At 36.0% G+C, this 21861-nt stretch overlaps 1 protein-coding gene across 8 annotated transcripts in view; it reads right to left on the reverse strand.

Annotated features, from left to right (window-relative positions):
- The window catches only part of AGTPBP1 (ATP/GTP binding carboxypeptidase 1), a 128808-nt gene that overhangs the window by 42751 nt on the left and 64196 nt on the right, over window positions 1-21861 (reverse strand). For all 8 annotated transcript variants that reach the window (XM_045840558.1, XM_045840562.1, XM_045840561.1 and 5 more), the window contains 6 exons: window positions 20221-20318; window positions 18026-18142; window positions 10890-11605; window positions 3640-3723; window positions 1747-1833; window positions 1514-1662 (listed from right to left, as the gene is read on the reverse strand). In XM_045840558.1, coding sequence (XP_045696514.1) covers window positions 1514-1662; window positions 1747-1833; window positions 3640-3723; window positions 10890-11605; window positions 18026-18142; window positions 20221-20318 — 1251 coding nt within the window. The remainder of the gene's footprint in view (window positions 1-1513; window positions 1663-1746; window positions 1834-3639; window positions 3724-10889; window positions 11606-18025; window positions 18143-20220; window positions 20319-21861) is intronic.

The following is a 21861-nucleotide window of genomic DNA, read 5'->3' on the forward strand; positions in this document are numbered from 1 at the left end:
TGAAGACCCTGCAGATGTCAAAAGGACCATAAGAGAGAACTCTGGAAGAACTCTCCACGTATTTTGACACTTTAGAAGAAATGGATCACTTCCTAAAAAGCTAAAAAGCACAAACTACCACAACTCACTCAGGATAAAATAATGTGAATAATCCTAAAACTATTTTAAAAAACTGAATTTCTCATTTAAAAGACTACCAAAACCAGAAGAAATCTTCAGGCGCAAATAATTTCACTAGAAAACTCCACCAAATGTTTAAGAATCAACACCAAATTTCTACAAGCTCTTCCAGAAACTAAGAGGAGGGAACATTTCCCAACAACTATTACAAGCTCAGTACTACCATGATACACCAAAACCAGACACATTTAAAAAAAAAAAAAAACCCACACCTATTGCTCAATATCCCTTTTGAAAATAAATACAAAAATTCTTAACAAGCCCTAGCTGGCGTAGCTCAGTGGATTGAGCGCAGGCTGTGAACCAAAGTGTCGCAGGTTTGATTCCCAGTCAGGGTACGTGCCTGGGTTGCAGGCCATGACCCCCAGCAACCGCACATTGATGTTTCTCTCTCTCTCTCTCTTTCTCCCTCCCTTCCCTCTAAAAATAAATAAATAAAATCTTTTTTTAAAAATTCTTAACAAAATATTAGCAGTTATACACAGTGACCAAGTGTGGTTTATTACATAGATAAAAAAGGATGGTTCAATATTCAAAAATCAATGTATTATATTAACAGGCTAAAGAAGAAAAATCACATGATCCAATTAAATTGATGCAGATAAGTATATGACAAAATTTAATATCCATTCACAATAAAGTCTCAGAACACTAGTATTGAAAAGAAATTTCCTCAACTAGACTTAAAAATTCACAGAAAACTGCAGCTAACATCATACTGAATAGTGAACTTTAAAGGAGCAGCACAAGGCTTGGTGGTGACGGAAGTGTTCTGTATCTTGATTGTGGTGGCAGTTACAAGAATCTATAAATGTGACACAGTGGCACAGAATCACGCACCCACACGGCACCAACGTCAAATGCTGGCTGTGGTATCGGACCACAGTCGTGTATGATGTTATCACTGGAGAACTCTTAGAGAAGAGGTCTTGGAACATTTCTACAACTTCCACAGTGTTTTAACTTTCTATGAATCTATTCAAAATAAAAAGTTCAAAAAAGACTGCTTTATGCAATTCTCTTCTACGTGAACTGACATGAATAACTTGATTTTAAGCAGCATATATAATAAATTTTTAGTGGTATTCATTTTGGATGAAATCAACCATACTTAACACATTTCAAAGGGCTTGCCTATAAAGGTAACTCTCTTTACCAACAAAGCAAAGCTTAGTTTATTTCAAATTTTGCATAACAAATATTTGAATTTTGAGAACCAGAGAAAACAAAAGAAAACAAACTTTTTTTAAGTTAGTAATTTTTTCCAAAAAATTTCTGTCCTACAGATGTAACACTTCTATGTCCTCCAACTTAGGAAAGAAAATTGCCTTACCATAGTTAAACTGGCTATTGGTCTTTTCACAGTTAATGATGTTAAACCTGTAAGCAACACCTGGCCGCATTCCGCTGACTTCGAAGTAAAACCACTGGTGATAATGATTACTGTTTATATCCGAGTTCAGAATAAGATCATACTCATTTCTGAAAATAGAAAATAAAGAAATCTGATGAAAATGAAAAAAGTATCAGTGCACATACAAAATGAGAAAATTTTAAATGACTTACTTCCTAATTTGAATTACTTTGCGCAGATTCCCAGATTCAAATTTGGAGTTAAATTTCAAAATATCTCCATCTTCTGGAATGGTGTAACTAAATAAAAATGTTCAAGTATAATAAAATACACTGCAGTTAAGAGGTGAGCAACAATAAACATAAAAACACACTATAGATTAAAAATATAACACTATTACCACCTCACCCTCCTCATTATTTTTAAACCAAAAAAATATAACCAACACAAGCAAAATACAAACTTTAGCTAATACTTATAGACCAAAACATTATAATTACAAGTAGAGATTTGTTCCTACATTGGTAGGAAATCTTAATAAGAATTTTTACCTCAGTGTATAAATGTCATTTCTAAATATGTGCAAATAATTATATTAAAAAGGCCAGACTTAGTTTTTAAAATGCTATTACCTGTACTGAGTACTAATAATTCTAACTAAGCATTTCTCAAGTTTAAATATTATTATAAATTTCGGTAACTACATTATCCATTATCTTTTTTAATTAGCACCCAAAAAGGTGGAGGTATTATCCTCAGTTTACATATTCATTACTTAAGTAAATACTTACTGAGCACCTACTACATGACATACTGCTTTTGTTATTTGTCTGTTTCCCTAATTGAACACAAATTCCTGCTCTTCTGGAACTTACATCTAATAGGGAAAACTAAGAATCCAAAAAGCTCAAAGATTTTGTCCAAAACATTTCAGTTAGAAATAGCACAATATACCACACTCGGGACTTTTTAGTTTGTTTCAGGATTTACCATGTCTGCCTGGTCTACATGACACACACTTATACAAATGCTTAAATAACTAAAAGATATGAATAAAGAGATTCGTTTTTAATTTTCAAGAATATTATTTCAAATTCAGTCATTATCTTTGATATAGGTTTGCCCTTATCTCTCTAACAAAAGTCTTTGCAAAGTGCTTTATTTCTTCCAAATAAGATCAGTAAAATGTGCCCTGGCTGGTGTGGCTCAGTGGATTGAGTGCCGGCCTGCAAACCAAAGGGTTTGCACATGCCTGGATTGTGCGCCAGGTCCCCAGTAGGGGGCGAGCAAGCTGCAATCACATGTTTCTCTCCCTCACTTGCTCTCTCCCTTCTTCTCTGCCTAAAAATAAATAAATAAAATCTTTAAAAAAAAAATCAGTTACATGTAAAATTTTCCAAAAAGATTAGAATATTAGAATATTAAAGGGGAAGGAAAATTCACTGAGGCCTAATTAAATTTATCATGTGAAGAGACAAATGACTAAATAATAGTCACATTCATCATTTGTAATTTTCATTTATTACTTTTATTTAAACCCTAAAATGTGATATTAGTGATAATCCTAAACTGTACATGACACTAACAAATCACGGATCAAAAACAAATGGTTTCAAAGGTCAGGCTAGTAATTTCAAGGACTGAAGCAGTTTCTAAACAGTAAGAGACAAGAAAGCACAGTGGAGACTATGAGGAATTAGTGAGCTTATGTTCCTTCTGAAGGGGATGGCAATTTATTGTTCCAAGGAAATGAAGGCTCAATATTACAGGACAAATTTACAGCATTTCATAGGAAACCTCCACTCTCTTAAGTAGAAGTAATTTTAGTTTTTTAAAAACACTACATCAATTTGTGACCTTTACCTTACTATACCCATTAAAAGTCCACCTGAGAACAAACAAAAGCTTGTGATATATTCAACTTAAGTAAAAAACATGAGTAATATTACATTACCATTATATCCCTGTAAAAGCTGAAAACATCATGACAGTAAACTAGGTAGAAGTTAAAAGATACTTTATATCTTTTAAAATAACATTGACATCTTACAGTAAAAATAAAACTAATGAAAGTAAAACAACAAAAACAAAAATATCAGACTTACTTTGGGTTATCTAAGTCATATACCACTCGATCTATGATATCACTCTGATGTATTAGCCTCTCAATATCTTGGGCAATTTTTGTCCTAAAATCATAAAAGAGAAGTTTGACCAAAATTCACTGATAGATGTAAAAGGGACAACTTTCTCCAGAATAAGTATTAGATTGTTAAAAAGTGTAAAATGATAAAAATTTCTTAAAATAAAAATGATCACTCCTCTATGTATTTTTGAACAAAAAATTATCACTATATAACAAGAAAAAATCAGTATTTTTAAAGTCTGAGGTCTAGGAAATAAATCTTGAATGTCTATTATGCTTTGCTACATAGAAATGGTGTGGATCCACTCTCTAGCCCCTAGGGAAATAATTTTGCACACATAATAGTAGCATTACTAGAATCAGTAAAGATCCAAAAGGCCAGAGATTACATTAGAAGGAAATTTTCAAAACCCACTCTCACTGGCACTAACCTAAAATGCAGCTGGCAACCCGCCTGCACACTGTGCAGAGTCTGTTCTCTTCTACAGCTGCAGAGGAAATGTGCAGTGAGGGCAACACACCTGTGTCAGGAAGCAGAGGCTGGTCCCTGCATCTCCAGGATTCCCTAGGCCTGATCTCTCCCTGACGCAGTCCAATAAAATGGACACCAACTACCTGGAATATTCCTAAAATCCCTGCCACTGTCCTAAAGACCCCGCACAGACCCCACAACCTTTCCATCAATATTCAAGAGAAGGAAGACAACAATCATCAAAAATGGTACCAAACTGTGGCTTAAACAGTGCAGACCTGGATCGCAAAGCCAGGTGCCTGAAACTCCAGGCAGAGGTGCATAAAGGCCATGGTGGGGAGGCACCTGCTGGCATTAGTAAAACGGTGAAGGGGGACATGGTTCAAGATCCCCAGTGGACACCTGAAACCGCACACAGCACCGATCCATGTGTGGGGGTGGGGCTGTATTTTTTCACATGTACACACCTAAGATGAAGTTTAGGTTATAAATCAGGCACAGTAACTGACTGACAACAATCACTCATAATAACACAGAACAACTATTAACAACACACTGCAATAAGCATTATATGAATATGCTCTTTCTCTCTCAATCTATCTTATTGCACTATTAATTCACCTTTTCACTTAAAGGAAGCACTTCACAGCTTTTCTTTGACATATTTGAATTGCCAACATCACTACTCTTGCGTTGTGGGGCCATTGCTAAGGAAAATGAGGGCGCCTTGTACACAAGCACTGCAATGCTGCAACAGGCGGCCTGATAACTGCGATGGCCACTAAGTGACGAGTGGGCAGGGAGCATACACAGCGTGGAGTGCATTCAGCATGATGCACGGCAAAAAAGGGATGTCACATCCTGGGCAGGAGGGAGCAGGACAGTATGAGATTTCATCACCCTACTCAGAACAGCGTGCAATTTAAAACTTAATGAATTATTTCCAATATTTTTCCATTTAATATTCTCAGGCCAAGGCTGACTACAGGTAATTGAAACCAAGGAAAGCAAAAGTAGGGGTCAGGAGGGACTACTGTTATCACCTACTTCTTAATGAGGAAGACAATTATGTAACTAATTTAAATTTTGCTTTTGTTTCAGCTAAAAATTAGTAATACAGATCAGAACTGTGGTTTATCGATTTATTGAGAAAGTAGAGTAAAAAGTTTGCTAAAATGATTATAATAATATTTCAAGAATACCCTCAACACTGAAGTCTCCTTAACTTCAGGCAGATGTGAGACTAGTCTCCTGCACAGAGACCCTTCTCTGTGCTTAAGGATATGCACTCTCATATCATTTAGAAATCTAACACAATTAGCCAAGCACTTATTCTAATAAAGAATTAAAAATTTTCAGGAAAATATTAAAAAGTATAATAGTTAAACACATGAAAAAAGCATACTAAAATTTTTTAAAGTGTAACTGAAATTCTTAACCTAGTAGTTATACAATTAAATATAATTTATTTTTAAATTGTATTCTACCAAAAAAAACTCATCACTGACAAAGCACATTGAAAAACAAACCTATTATCAAAATATTATGATAAAAACCCTTGATTTAGGTTCGATATCATTACTTTCCAATACCCAATTCTTTCTAAAGAAACAACCTTTTAAGAAGTTATTACTTATAACAACAAACAAATCCAAAATTAATGTCACCCAGACCTTTAACAATGAAAGAGGTGGCACTTACACAGACTCTGATACACCACACAAAAGAAATGATCAAGTATGGGTAAATGATTAAATACTTCCACTTGTCAGAGTAATTTATTAAGTGAGATTGATATATACCACAAACATGCAAAAATCAATCCTTACAAAGGTTTGATTGTTTTAGAAGAAAGACTCCACTGGAAAGCTGGTACAACAGCTCAGTGCTGCAGCCATGCCCCCATCATGTAAAACGGGGTGGAAAAGCAGAAGCCGGCAGGCCGGCACACGATGTAGCGAGAGAGGCTGATGTGGCGGCAGCGTGGAAAACTGGGGAACACAGGTTCTGCCTAAAAACAAACTCGTTATTGCCCAGCAGAAAAGAGGTTAAGGTTGTCATACTACATTTTTTTAAGAGACACCAGACACTTGGATTTCTATGTGCAATCTCCCAAACTTTAAATGTTGGCAATCAGCTTTAAAAAATGCTCTGCCAGTGAAGCCAAAATCATGCACAAGTTGAATATGGCCTAGTTTTCAACCTCTGACACTGGTTTTCAACCTCTGACACTGTATTTTAGGGGACACAATTGTCCATTTATATTAAACTAAACCTAAAATTAATACTTAAGGAAAATATTTGCCCTGCCCTCAGCCCTCATTAATAAAGAAAATAAACAGGTATTTTATTCAGACAGGTATTTGTGTTAAAGAGCATGAGTTTCATAAAAAGATATCAGCCCTCACTGGTGTGGCTCAGTAGATTGAGTACCAGCCTGTTGAACCAAAAGGCCATCAGTTCAACACCTGGTCAGGGCACATGCCTGGGCTGTGGGCCAGGTCCCCAGTTAGGGGCATGCAAGAGGCAACTGATTGATGTTTCTCTCCCTTTCTTTCTCCCTCTCTTCCCTTCTCTCTAAAAATAAATAAATAACCTTTTAAAAAGATATCAATCCTTCTTTCCTTTACCTCAGATGCCTATTAAAATAAATGACCCTCCAGCCTAAACACAACAAATTATTTCCCAGGTACCCACAGGGGACTATAACCTCAAACTCTCTGACATTCAATACTTATCAAAGGTGTGGCTCAAAAGAAAAAATGTTGTGCAGTACAGTCTGAAAAAGATGCAGGCCATTTAGTCCAGAAAAGACTCAAAAGTTCACATGACATGTGACCACCAGCAAAACTGTACTTTGTTAGGTTTCATCAAATACAGAGCAACATCACAGAAACAACTCAGCAGACCTCACTGTTATGTTGACCATGAAGATACTGTGAAAAATGGTGTTCATTACATACGTGTCCTCTGAGGATCCACAGAAGACAGTCTTTATAGACAGTATGGTACAGCCACATATACACAAGCACTACATTCACGTGTTGCTTAATGACAGATGCATCACTGGGCGATTTCATCACTGTGCAAACAGCAGAGAGCACACACACAAACCGAGATGGTGCAGCCTACTACTATAATGGTACATGCAGTGCAGTAATGAAGATGTTTAAACCAGCATCGCAACAAACCCGTAAATAATGCATGGTGCTACAACAGTATTATTGCTATGACATCACTAGGCAATAGGACTACTTCAGCTCCATTAAAATCTTATAGAACCACCATGATTATAGGATGTCAGTGCGTTTAATTTCCTTGAGCTCCATCTCCTTTGCACTTAACTTGCACACCAACACACCTACCTGCAAAACATACAAACCAGCTCCCACTGACCTTTTGATCTTTCATCATGCTGTTTATATCAAAAATATACCTTAAAGTTTTGGTTTAAATAATCAACAAACTCAGGAGTACATTATGCTTTGTACAGAGGCAGTAAAAAAAATCAGCTACTTCAGGAAAATGTCCTACAGGTGGCCCAATATACTGAAGAGGTCAAACTCTAATCTGTAGATTAGACCTGTAGAGTGATGACAAGGTCCATGTTTCAGGGATGAGTGAAAGAATTCATCGTAAATACTGTAAGAGAGGAGAGGGTTGCAGAAGAGCCACAGTATTTCCCAGACTGTAAACATTCCTCCACTGTCAGGATAAGCCCAGTCCTGGGGAAAGAGCAAGCAGAGCTTGGGACCTGGGTGGAAAGCTATTCTCTAAAAGACCCAGCCAAGCAGGGACAAAGCCCAACATCAGAAGCAGCTGAGGGAAGGCAGAAGGAGAGAAAGGAGGGAGGGAGGAAAAGAAGGGAGGGAGGGAGGAAAGGAGAAAAGGAAATACTTGACTGAGAAAAGCTTTCATAGCACGCAGTCCACAAAGAGAAACAAGAAGGATCACAGTTAGCTGAACTCAAGGCTGAGAATCAGAGACTTACACAATCCTAACAGTCTATTTCACAGTTCTCCTCCCTTCTAATCTTATCTCAGTTATCACAGGGTAGTAAGAAGAAACCAAATTTTCAGACTGAAGCAATGTAATAAGGAAACTTTTTCTGAGACCTTGAAGAACACCTAATGTCCTGGCCAAGTAGATCAGCTGGTTAGAGTGTTGTTCTGGTACCCCAAGGTTTTGGGTTGATTCCTGGTCAGGGGACACACAAGAATCAGTTGACGTTTCTCTCTTCTCTCTCTCCCCAACTTCCTTTCTCTCCTTCTAAAAATCAATTTTTTAAAATGTCTATCTTTAATTAAAAAATAATAATAAGTAAATAAAATAAAGAAGTGCTTTCTGTGGTCAACATGACACACCTTTGACTCTGAGGAGGTAGAGAGCCTTAGAGGTGACACTAAGAAGAAGAAAACTCAAGTCACCAACTGATCCTGGCTCCCTCCAGAAGCATCAGTTAAGGTCCTTCAAAACGCAAATGCCAAGACACAATCAGACATGCAAGAGATCTATTGGGGGACATGTGTACAGAACAAAGGAGAAAGACATTAGCAGTAGGTGAGGAGGGCCTTCAAGGCTGTCCATAAAGCAGGTGTGACACCTGGGAAAGGGAAGCACACTGAGCAGGAAGAGCCACAGACTGCAGAGCAGCTCTGCAAAAGCCTCAACCTCAGAGAAAAGACTGCCTATTAGCAGACCCCTGCATGGGTCAAGAATGGTTCCACTCTAGTGACCCCATCGTGGTCAGCCAATGGCCTCAGCATGAATGCTACTATAGGTCCCAAAGGTATGATGGCTGAAGGCTACGAGCAACTATTCCTGCCTGCCAGATACAAGAGTTTAAAGTAAACCGTTGACAAGCACAGTCTGCAGTTAAATTGTAGCCTTGCTATGTACCCCTTGAAAAGACTGTACTCACTCTGATGACCAGGACTTCTAATCCTGCAGAGCCCAGAGGTACAGGACCAGAAAGCACAAAGTCCCCCACTGGGACACGGCATGCTATATTAAGTAGGACTATTTCTGTTACCACCTCCTGGTTCCTAGCCCCATTTTTTCTATTGAGGATAAATAACCATGTGGAAGTTTCTCATGCAGTGCATGTAACACATCCTTGCAGATAATTTCCTCTGAGTTGCAGCTTCACCTATGCCTTTTGAAGGCCATTCCAGCACTCTAAGAGGCCAGCTGCCTCTGGATGGTGCAGTCTGTGATACAACCAGCAGATGCCAAGGAACGAGCCCCCTCCCACACCTTTCCCAGCAAAGTCAGTCCCCCATCCTGACACTATCTTGTATGTGATTCCACACCTGTGAGTCAAGGAGCCAACTGGTAGCATTAAACATATACTAAGGTGCCAAGTAAAAATGACTGATTATACCACATGCTAAAGATAAAAAGAAAGATACAGTTATTGCCTTAAAAGTGCTTATAGTTTACAGAGAACCAAATACCCAAAATAATGTCTTCTTTTATCATTACCTATCATGCTCATAATAAGAGCATATAAATGTTTTTAGGTGCTGGTAAGCCACTATCACAAAATCTTAACCATAATCACTGAAAATAGTCAAGTCACACCAAAAATGTATTTATATGCCAAATGTTCACTAGTTGGCAATAGTTAATACTATCATTTCCAAAATTGATTCGCAAGATTCAGTAACTAGTTACCATTTTTATAAATTCCAAATTTTTATATTGTATATTTCCAATTTCAAATTTCACAGCAAAGTAACACTGTCCATACTGCTATTTTTAAATCATACATGTAAATCAAGTTAAAAAGATAATCAAATTATTAAATTAACATATTACTAATGTAACATTTATTCAAAGGTTACTAATTAATTTGTTTTTAATTATTTTCAGATTCACTCTAAAGTTTCTAAATTTTTTATTTAAAAAATTTCACTCTAAGCCCTGGCTGGCATAGCTCAGTGGATTGAGCATGGGCTGAGAACCAAAGTGTCGCAGGTTCGATTCCCAGCCAGGGTACATGCCTGGGTTGCAGGCCATAACCCCCAGCAACCGCACATTGATGTTTCTCTCTCTCTCCCCCTCCCTTCCCTCTCTAAAAATAAATAAATAAAATCTTTTAAAAAAAAAATTTCACTCTGACCCGTGTGGCTCAGTTGCCTGGGCATCTCCCACAAAGCAAAAGGGGTGTTAGTTTGACTCCCAGTCAGGGCACATGCCTGGATGCAGGTTTGGTCTCCAGTTAGGGCGTGTATAAGAGGCAGCCGATGGATGTTTCTCTCTCACAATGATGTTTCTCACCCTCTCCTCTCCCCTCCCTTCCCCTCTCCCTAAAAATAAATAAATAAAATATTTTTAAAAATAAAAATTTCTAGAGGGTGGGGATGGGTGGGGCGGGGGGGAATAGTGGGGGAGAAATGGAGACAACTATACTTGAACAACAATAAAATTTTTTTTTAATTTCTAAATTGTCCCAGCAAAGTCAGTCCCCTGTCCTGATGCTATGCTATATATGATCCCAAGATATGGTCAGGTTTATTATGCTGGCTACATTTGAATAAGTAAGGAACTTAGAAAATAAACAAAGTAAACCTATAAGGACAATTTCAAACAATGTAAAACTGCCAAAGTTGGATAAAAATTACAATAACTTAAATTCAAAGTAATTTTCTTCCTAAATACCTAGTTTTTTTTTAAGCACAGCTCTTACTTTAACAATGGTCTTACTTAGAAGGAAGAAGGAATCTGCCACTCACCTCTGTACACCATAAGGCCTTTCTAAAATAGGCTCTTTGAATGGAGGTGGAATGTGACCAAAATAATCAGGATAAGCAACCTCTGAATATTCTGGGACAGACTTTGTATTTTTCACAACCTCGATATAGAGATCTGAGTCGTGGAGCGTTGGTCCATCGGAGACTTCAATTGATGCTTGTTCCACGGATGAAGCAGACTCACTGTCTTCATCATCCTCAGTTTCGACTCCCGTACAGCAAAGCTTCCCTAGCTGAACTGTTCTCCCCTCAAACAGAACATTTCCACAAGCAGCCACGTGCGGACATACTTTCGGGCACGTGACGACAGTGAGAGGGAGGCTGTAGTCCTTCTTCACTCCTGCGGTACAACCTGGAGCTGTTTGAGAAGGAATATTCTGCAATGTAATTCGGTCCAAGGCCTTCACAATATCACTGTTGAAGCCATGGACAGATGAAATAGTTCTATTTTGATCACCTAGCTGCTGTTGTAATGTTCTGTCATTATCGTGCATGTCTTCTTTTGCCAGATCCAAAAAGGCAGGTTTCTTATCACCTTCATCCCCTTTGGGAGACACTTTTGCCTTCATTGCGACTCCTTTTCGTAAACTGCCCGAGTTCCCGGTTGCTTCCTCTCCTGCTGTAGGGACAACAATAGGACCACGCGCTTTCCCCTCAAATATTAAAGGCTTTGGTTCTTTGGAGATTAAGTCATAGTCCTTTGAAAATAAAAAAATATGTTTAAACTTCTACCTGTAAATATTACAATGTATTAACAAAACCAAGACCATATTCATTTTATATGCTGCTTTAGAAACCTAACATTTAAACATTTTAAAGATGAATAAAACAGTATACCTTAATCTCGCTAACAAAAGACACAGTACAGGGTAAGGCAAAATCAGTTTTACAGTTGTTTATATGAAAACTAATACAGTAATTAATAAATAGGAAGAATAAACTCTGTGTTACACATTCTCATAACTGTAAGCTTCCTTCTGCTCCTCCCTGTATTTAACCACAACAAAATTCATTACACTTATTTTTTTCTTATAAAAATGGTGCCTATATACAACAAAAATATGGAAAACTTTAGAAAGGGGAAAGAGAGACATTAAAATTATCCAAAATCCTCTTAAAGAAATCACAACCAAATTGTTATGCACTAATTCAACAAGTATCTACAAGTGCCTGTTTTGTGCCAAGCACTGTTTCAGGAACTTAAAAACTTGTCACTTAAAAAACACAAAACAACTCTTCCCTTGTGCAGTTTATATTCTTCTAAGGAAGGAGGGGAGGAAACTGCCAATACAACAAGTAATAAACATGATATAAATATATTTTATGGACTATCGAAAGGGTAAGGGTTTTAGCAAAAGGGGGGGAGGAGCAACACTATCAGTTGGGGGTGCCAGGGGAGGAGTGCTGGGTCACAATTTTAAATGCCGTGATGGGGAAAACCTGACCAAAATGAAATACAAGCAAAGACAGTGCACAGGACCCAGAGTGGGCAAAGCCTGGTGTGTTCAAAGTCAAGGAGCTTGGCATAACTGAGCACAGTGAGCAAGATGATTTCAAAAGGTAAAAAAGAGCCAGGTATTGAAGGGCTTTGCAGGCTATTGTAAGAATTTTGGTTTTTATTTTGAGGGTTTTGAGAAGAGTTTTTCCATATCCTATGGGAAAACAACTCACAGATTCCAAAAGACAATGAATTCCAAACAAGAGTTAAAAACAGAATACCCACACTTGGTCAACACTACTGGGGAAAATGCATAGCGTTGAAGCTAAAAAAAAAAAATCTTAAAAGTCACCAGAAAAAATTTCTTCTAAAGTTAAAACATACACTTATCATATCTACTACCGAACATTTTCATTTGTAGGTATTTATTTACCCAGTAGAAATGAATATTTCCATAAAAAAAGCTTTATATACTGAGAGTAGTATAAATTTTATTCATAATAGCCCAAAATGGCTGGCATTCCATTACTCATCAATAAGAGAATGGATATAGAAATTGTGGCGTATTCATACAATGAAATACTATTCAGCAATAAAGAACAAAATCACTTGTGTAATAATGTGGGTGAAACTTGAAAACACATGTTAAACGTAAAAAGCCTTACATAAAAGAGCACACACTATGTGATTCCAGTGATAAGAAGTTCTCGAACAGGCAAAATTAACCGGGAGTGACAGAGAGCAGATCAGTATGTACCTGGGCAGGAAGTGAGATGGTTGAATATAAGGGACCTAGGGAGACTTTCTGGGGTGACAGAAATAATTCTGCACCTTAACTGGGTTGACAGTTACACAGTTGTATAAATTTGTCACAACTTGTTGACCTTAAATGTATATAATTTATCACATATAAATTATACTTCAATAAAATTGACTTTAATAAGCCAGAAAAAAATGAGACTAAGTTTCAAAAATTAGTACAAAACAAAGACACTTTCAAACTAAAAGACAAAAAGAGAGACAAACACTAAAAAACACATTTCAGACAGAAGGGAAGTAATTCACACAGAAAGAAGGTATGAGAAACATGAATAAATGAAAAATAGAAAAATCGTAAAAATGTGGGTAAATCTTAAAAAGTGAATGTAAAACACAAAGCACCATCCTGATGTTTTTAAAAGCTACAGTTCTAAGTTGTTTGGGGAGGTGACTATAGTTCAAGAACTCTAAGTTTCCTTTTCTAAGTAAGAGAAAGAGGAAAAGAAGGCCATGATTAACTTCAGAATTTAGTAAATGTTTCATAAACAGTAACTAAAATTTTTGCATAAATGTAAATACTCAAACTTACACTTTAAATGAATACAGTTTATTATACATAAATTATACCTTAATTTGTTTAAAATAAATAATTTCAAGACTGTATAGCTTTCAAACTTATGGTGAAACAAGAAAAAAAATAATCCAGATGAAGGCAAGGAAAAGGGACAAAAACATAGAGAAAAACAAGTGAAAATACAAAATACGATAATAAACATAAATCCAAATATAAGAATAACGTTATGTACACAATATGCCCCAGTTAATAGCAAAGACTCAACTTGATTTTTTAATTCAATTATATGCTGTTTAAAGATACACACCTAAGGATATCAAAAAGTTGAAAGTAAAAAGATTTTAAAAGATACCAGGGATATAGGCAAATTAATGTAACTACACTAATATATTTTTAAAAACTTTTTGCCTTAAAGTCTTAGAGATAAAGGCAGTTAACTTAATAAAAATAAAAAGTTCAAAAGGAAATTAATTTACATTTATACACAATAAGTAATAAACCTCAAAAAATATATAACAAAAATTGAAAGACCTACACAGTAACTGATATTGCAGGAATACAAATCCATAAAAACAGAAAAGAAGTTACCAACACAATTAACAATCTTTCCCTAAAGGCGAATATACAGCCATACCCAACAAGCAAAGAACTCTTTCAAGAACAAAAGAAATAATAACAAAACTTGACATATTTAAAACCATAAAATAAGGCTCAAAAATGTCAAAGGATTATACGAATAAAGAATTTTTGTCCTCTTATCCTGTAACAATGTGCTAGAAATAAATTAAAAATTTAAAGCCAGCTTTGACACTACCAGTGAATCAAAGGAAAAAATCATAATGTAAATCAATTTTCAAAACAAAATACAATAAAAATACTAAAAATCAAAACTTATATGATACAGCTAAAACAGTAATTAGAATAAAATTTATCACTTAAAAATGCAAATACTGAAAAAAAAGGCTGAAAAGTACTACATGCCTATCTTAAAATGATAACATTACAAAATAAAATAATAAAATTTAAGAAAAAGAACAAAAGCTGAAAAAAATCAAGACATGGCACTAAGAATATCATTTAGAAATATGGAGATTAACTTCTAAAACATGCTAAAAGTGATTTAGAAAATAGCAGGTAGAAGGGGATAATAGTTTTCCTGATTAAACTCTGGAAACTATTCGACTCTTAAAACTCTGACCACATATATATAACTTGAATAAAAATTTAAAACCAAATTAAAAAGGAAAAAAGAGAGAAAAATAAAAATAATAAAAGTCCATATGGTAAATTTCAGTAAGTGTGCTGTAACAGATTTAAAAAAAAAAAAAAGAGCTGTCAAAACACAGAATTTTCACACTTTCCATATTGTGCCATCAAGAAACAAAAGCAGCCCTGGCTGCTGTGGCTCAGTAGATTGAGTGCTGGCCTGTGAAGCAAAGGGTCGCTGGTTCAATTCCCAGTCAGGGCACATGCCTGGGTTGGGGGCCAGGTCCCCAGCAGGGGTTGCTTGAGAGGCAACCACACATTGATGTTTCTCTCTCTTTCTCCCTCCCTTCCCCTCTCTCTAAAAATAAATGTTTTTTAAAAAAGGAAATGAAACTGTAATTGTCATTATCAATAAATAATCATAGTTTTCAAAGCATGCAAGTTTCCCTTAAAAAGTATGTTGATAATTACTTTAATAATTCCACATGTTACCTTCAAGTGCATTCTTTTTGCTCCCACCTGGCCATTGAATAACAGATTTAACACATTGGGAAACAAAGTGCATGGTGCTCAGGATTCAAACATACCTATATATCAAGTAATTTTAAGCTTCATTGGCTGATGTCGAAAATGGCATACAAATCAAAGTGTAAAATGTCATAATATCAATTGCATTAATGGTTACCATCTCATGACCTGCAAATATTTGGTATAATGATGGCTGAAAAAAAATTCTTTCCAACACTTCCTATTTGGTACCAACCAATATTTGTAATTCTCAAAAGTATATTACTTAAGTATTACTTATATGTAGTTCTAACACAGACTTCAAAAAAACAGAGGCTAGAGGCCCTGGCCACATCACTCGGTGGGTCAGAGTGTTGACCTGATACACCAAGGTCATGGGTCTGATCCCTGATCAGCACACACAGAAAAACCAACCAATGAATGCATAAATAAGTGGAACAAATCGATGTTTCTCTCTCTCTCTCTCTCTCTCCTGCTCCTTCCTCTCTCTAAAATCAACAAATAAAATGTTTAAAAACTACATACTAAAGTATTTGAACAGTGCATTCCTCTAACACCTAAAACTCAGATAGTCAAGTGTCAACACAACTACTTTGGAAGTGACTTTCCAGTTATGTAAATAAAAGATAATGCGTTATTTCCTCTAACCATGCTATAGAAATAGAGCTAACTATTCACATAAAACTTCATGGCAAAGTAGAGAATGTATTAATAACTACGTACTACCTGAAATATTGAAGCAGTTTCTTTTGCTTAAACACAATAAAAAGGAGGACACTTTGGGAATAAGATTTTCCAGAGGTCTCTCACTGAGACAGACCTGTCTTTACCATCTAGCTCTGAACACACCAAGTTAGACCAAAGTAAGAGCCTGCTCCAGGCGCAGCCAAAACAAAGGGCAAGTTGGCAAGCTGTTGATAGGTACCAAGCAAGAAACCACCAAGCGTAACCTACTCTAGCTGATAACTAATAGGCAGACATACAAGAAGACTTCATCATTGTAGCCTACAAGCAAAAAAGACTGTCTTGTGAAAGGATAAGAATCAAAATCCTGGCTTTCACACCCACTAAAAAACTACTCCTCTCTAACCCTACAATTTTTAATCACATTACATAGGTCTCATATGCACACAGAGAAGAAAGTAGGTGACTTCTTCACATAATAATCAATTTCTTCCCCAAATCCCTTCCACCATGTTTTTCTGCTTTGGGTTAGCAGTGTTTGCCATCACTGTGGTTTTACTTTCAAGTGGCTCTCACCTGGTCAGAAAAGGGTTAAAACAGCAGCCAGATACTTCCTGTAGGCTGACTGTAAGAAAATCATCCTGTGTCCTTTTCCAAATGCCTCTTCCTACCTCCTTTCCTCTCTCTTTTTTTGACAAATACACTCTCTTTCATCCCTGTGTTCCTTCCAGTACCCTTGATTTCCCAGTACCTTCCCATACACCAAGTCTAGGGGGCTGGGGGGCCACAAAGACACCAGGGAAGGGGGAAGGAGGGCACCTTGCTGTTCCTTGCACTGCAGCCAAAGCTCATGAGTTCCAAGGAGAAACCTGAATGATTATAACTGTGGAATGTAAACATTAGCTAGCAAGTATTTCTCTTTTTTTATTTCTTCCATATGACCTCACATAAAAGTCTTTTTATTTCAACAACTGGGAACTAAGTATCAATCTATGGAACTTAAGGGCATGGGGTTTGCTTCAAACCCTTTATTTCACAGTTTAAGATCCTAAACAGTTTCAGCGTTTTTCAAGGACCCACTGCCAAGTGAGCACAGTGAGAATAAGGCACTAGACCTACTCATTGCCATCAATTAATCAGCTTTACTTGCTGTCTAATCCAGCCTGAATAATTGTTTCCAGTAAATACATGAGGGTAAGAAATTTTAACAAGAAGTCACTCTGCCTATGAACCAACTTAGATTTAAAAATTTCAAGTTGCCTTCCTCTCTCCCAGACATTCCACAATTCTACAATCACTTTCTGGGGAAAAAAAATTCAACATACATAGACTACACATATTTTAAATTTAAAATATTCTGTCTCTTAGCTCTCTCATTTACCCTTAGTTGAATGCAACTGATACAAAGACGACTTCAAAATGAGATTTTGAATTGTCATTTTTAAAGAACTGTTATTTAATTTTTTGTTATTTTTATTTTTATCCTCACCCAAGGACATTATTTTCAATGCTTTTATGGAAAGAGGAAGGGATAGAGAGACACATCAGTGTGAAAGAGAAGCGTCAATTGGTCGCCTCTCACACACCCTGAAACCAGGGATCGAACCCGCAACCTAGGTATGTGCCCTGACCAGGAACCAAACCTACAATATTTTGGTTACAGGACAATGCTCCAACCAACTGAGCCACAATGGCCAGGGCAAGATTAATTTTTTAAGGAGTAAAACCCTGTGTCCATTAAATGAGCTACTTCCCTCATTTTACAGATAAGCAATTTATACTCCGAATGTTGATGTAATTGTCCAATGTCACTCAGAAAAGCACCACTACTTTCATTTTGGACAAATGAAAACACTGATTACGCACCTACGGGAGGAAAAAAATGTTTTCTTAAAATCAGTTAAGATGCTGAATTTTCTATATTTATACCTGAAAATCATCAACAAGCTCAGGGAAAAGGTGTTCATACATTTTAAGTTCTTCTATCTTTCGTCCTGGTTCTTGCTGAGGCTTTAGTTTGTTAATATCTGTTTCAATATCATCATTCTGAAATGTAAAAAATGGCATGTCACCAGTTAAAACATATAAAAAATTACAGGCTACATTTTAGATTTAAAGATTTCCAAATTATTAATTACATGTAATTACAGAATAATCACTGAATAAAGGGTCTATTACTTTTAGCATAAATTAAAATTTGATTGTATTTTTGGGTTGTTGTGTTATTGTTTTGGTTGTTTTGTTTTTGTCAAAGGTTATTCTAATAATAACAGGTATTTGAGCTCCTCAAGATAGAAAAACTAGTGTAAAGATCAAGACTAAAGTATATTCCCCCAATCTCCCTGTCATCATTTTGCTCATATTAAAGGAAAACTTAAGAAAACTAAATTGAAAAACATAAGTATATGGTGGTGATGATGATCAAAATAACTAACATATACTGAGCAATAAAAATACATGAAGCACTATGCTAAAGATTTTAAATATATTATCTAATTTGATGTGCATAAGAACACTATGAAGTAATAGCATCATTACCTCCATTTAACTGAGGGGGAAACAGGTAGAGAGAGGTTAAGTGGCTTGCTCAAAATTACACAGCCTGCAGACAGAGGAGCCAGGACATCAGAGCAGAGACACCAGAGCATCCACTGTTAGTCAACATAATGAATGCACTGCCGCAAGAGAGGCTAATGATTACCACACACTCTTATATTTCAAGGTCAGTAAAGTGCCCTTAGACAAGCTCAGTGGCACCATTCACTCTGTTTTTCAGGGAAAAGAAAAGGGATGGAACCACAGCCAGAAATGAGCTCCATGACCCTTTGGGAAAGAAGGAGGTAAGCTTAAAGGAGAAGTATGACCTCAGAGAAAGAGAGTTAGGTGTCCAGGAGCAACGTGGCCTCTATCTGTTCAAGGAGCTAATTAAAGTAAGATGAGCGTCGGTTTACCTGCTACCCAAGCTGCTCTCTAGGGCCCTCAACAACCCTGGCCTCACACAAATGCCAACTCATTACCTCCTTCACTGGTGGCTAAAGAAAGATAATTATACCACTTAATAATTTCCGTTGGTATTGGTTTTTAATTTTGCATTTATCTTACTACCACAGTTATTTATTTCTCTACTTTGTTCTACCATGCTTCAATCTTTAAAATTCTTTTATATACATGTACCTAACTATATTTACACACTTCCCATTAATAAGTAATTTAAAAGGAAAAACATACTATGTATTTCTCTTATTTCATATTCAGGAATTTAGCTATTCTTTGTATAACCAATAAAATGATCCCCCCCCGCCATAAATAATAAAGACTGTCTTTACTTAAAGAGTATCATCTTAATTATTGTATCATTATTGTGTAATTATTATTACATGAATATGTAATTTCATGTATCTTAAATAATGCATTGATGAATCAAAAATATATAATTTTCTTGATTAACACCTAATAAAGTAGACAATGCTTTCAAAATAACAAAACACTTACAGAGGCATTATTTCCTCCAGTCATACTAGACCAACATTCAATATTACTTTTTGAAAATGCAGCCTTATAAGGGTGGCTCTCCACTTTGGGGGAAAAAAAAAAAAGAATTTACCGGTAAGTAGTATTAAGTCTCCCAATCCATAAATAGGTTATATCTATCCATTTCTTCAGATCAGCTATGATTACTTTAGTCAGTGTTTTGTGATAGTCAAGATATAAATATTTAGATATATTATATAAGATACATACTTAAGCCATTAATGGTTTGGTGCTATTGTAATTGGTACTTTAAAGTGCTTTTTCACTTTCTACATCTTCATTGATAATTCATATAAATATAATCTTTATTATTTTATATTAATATACAGATAAAAACTCTTAATATTAGAAAGATGAATTTACCTATAAAACAGGCACAGTGAGGAAAGAATGCGTTGGCCTTTTTCAAAGACTGATGCATTCAAAGCAACATTATTTTCTCTTTCAGTAGTTTACTGTCCACAGTCAGCCATGATAAAAAGATGTGGACAGAACAAATTAACCTATCATTAGCTACTTCCATGTAGCTACTCTTTGTTTACAACTGTGTATACAATTTACTAAGTTGACTGAAGACAAAAAATTATACTAACCTTAAAATTATGATCTAGGTCATCCTCATTTTCGGTTTCATTTTCAGCTTCTAAATCAATATCATCATTGTCATCACTTTCATCTACTACGTCATCCACTGTGATACAAAATGTGCTATAAGTAAGTAGGTCAGAGGTAAGCATTCTACAACATGCACATCCGAAGGGAGAATGTTTCTATTTACATGCAAATATGTGTATTTCAATTACCAAAGGAAAATTAAATGACATTTCTTATTTAAAGCATCTATAAGGCTGTCCCAGTTGTTGAAAAACCTGAGATACAGTGAAAGTGCTTTAAAATTTGGGAAAGCACTGTAAAAATGAATGAGTTTTTTTACTGTTTTGTTTCTAAAATTTAATAATGCCTTATGTTTCAACAGCCTGAATGAAACATGTTTTCTATTTATGCTAAATCTGAACAACTCATTTCACCCCTTTTACAATCCACTTCCCATTTATTGTGTCAGCGACTACCATGTGCCATGCACTGTGCTGTCTGCTGGGGACTTTTTAAAAGATCAGTGAATACAGTCCCTGCTCTCAGGGAGCTCATGAGGTTAAAAAGCAGAAGAGAGTAAATAAATAATTATATTTAAAAAGATACACATTAATGAAGGCACATACTTAAAAATGCTATGGGAAAGCAAGGGATGCTTTAGAACCCTGGTTCTTCAGAACCTCAAAATTTAATCTTAAAACTAAAAATTTTATACCTTTTGGCCTTGCTGCCCCTTTTACCACTCCCCTAGCTCCCGGCACCCGACATTCTGTTCTGTTTCTATGAATCAGTTATTGTTTTTTTAAGGTTCCACATATAAGTAAGTACTAACATACAGTATTTGTCTTTCTCTGTATGGCATATTTCACTTCAGCATAATGCCCTCCAGATTCACCCATGCTGTTGCAAATGGCAGAAACTCCTTATTTTTTATTGCTGAATAATGTTCACATACATATCTACCACATACATATACTTATATATAGATACAGCTATAGACACACAGACACAGATACAATCTCTGTTTCTATATTCATCCATCCATCGAAGGACTTAGGTTGTTTACAGACCTTCACTACTGTGAACAGTGCTGCAGTGAGCATGGGTGGGCAGACACTTCTTCAAGATGATTTTGACTTCTTTTAAATATATACCCAGGAATGTGACTGCTGGACCATATAAGTAGGTCTATTTTTAACTTTTTAAGGAATTACATGCTGTTTTCCATATTTGCGCTACCAATTTACATTCCCATCAGTAATTATAAGAGCTCCATTTCCTCCACGTTGTTGCCAATATTTGCTCTTCTGTTTCACAGCAGCCATTCCAACAGGTGTGAGGTGGCATCTCACTGTTGTTTTGATTTGTATTTCCCTGACTGGTGATGATAAGCACCTTTTCATATATCTATCAGATGTTTGTGCACTTTGAGAAAATGTCTATTCAGATCATTTGCCCATTTTTAAATTGGATTATTTGCTTTTGTACTAGTCAGCTGTATGAGTTATTTATGTATTTTGGACATTAGCCCCTTATCTGATATGTGGTTTACAAACATTGTATTGTTTCCCTTGCTGTGCTGAATGAATCTCTTTAGTTTGAATAGTCCCATTTGTTTATTTTAGTCTACTGCCAGTGCT

This window comes from Phyllostomus hastatus, unplaced genomic scaffold, assembly GCF_019186645.2.
Source record: "Phyllostomus hastatus isolate PE091 unplaced genomic scaffold, TTU_PhHast_1.1 phas_contig_34, whole genome shotgun sequence".
NCBI classification, from domain to species: Eukaryota; Metazoa; Chordata; class Mammalia; order Chiroptera; family Phyllostomidae; genus Phyllostomus; species Phyllostomus hastatus.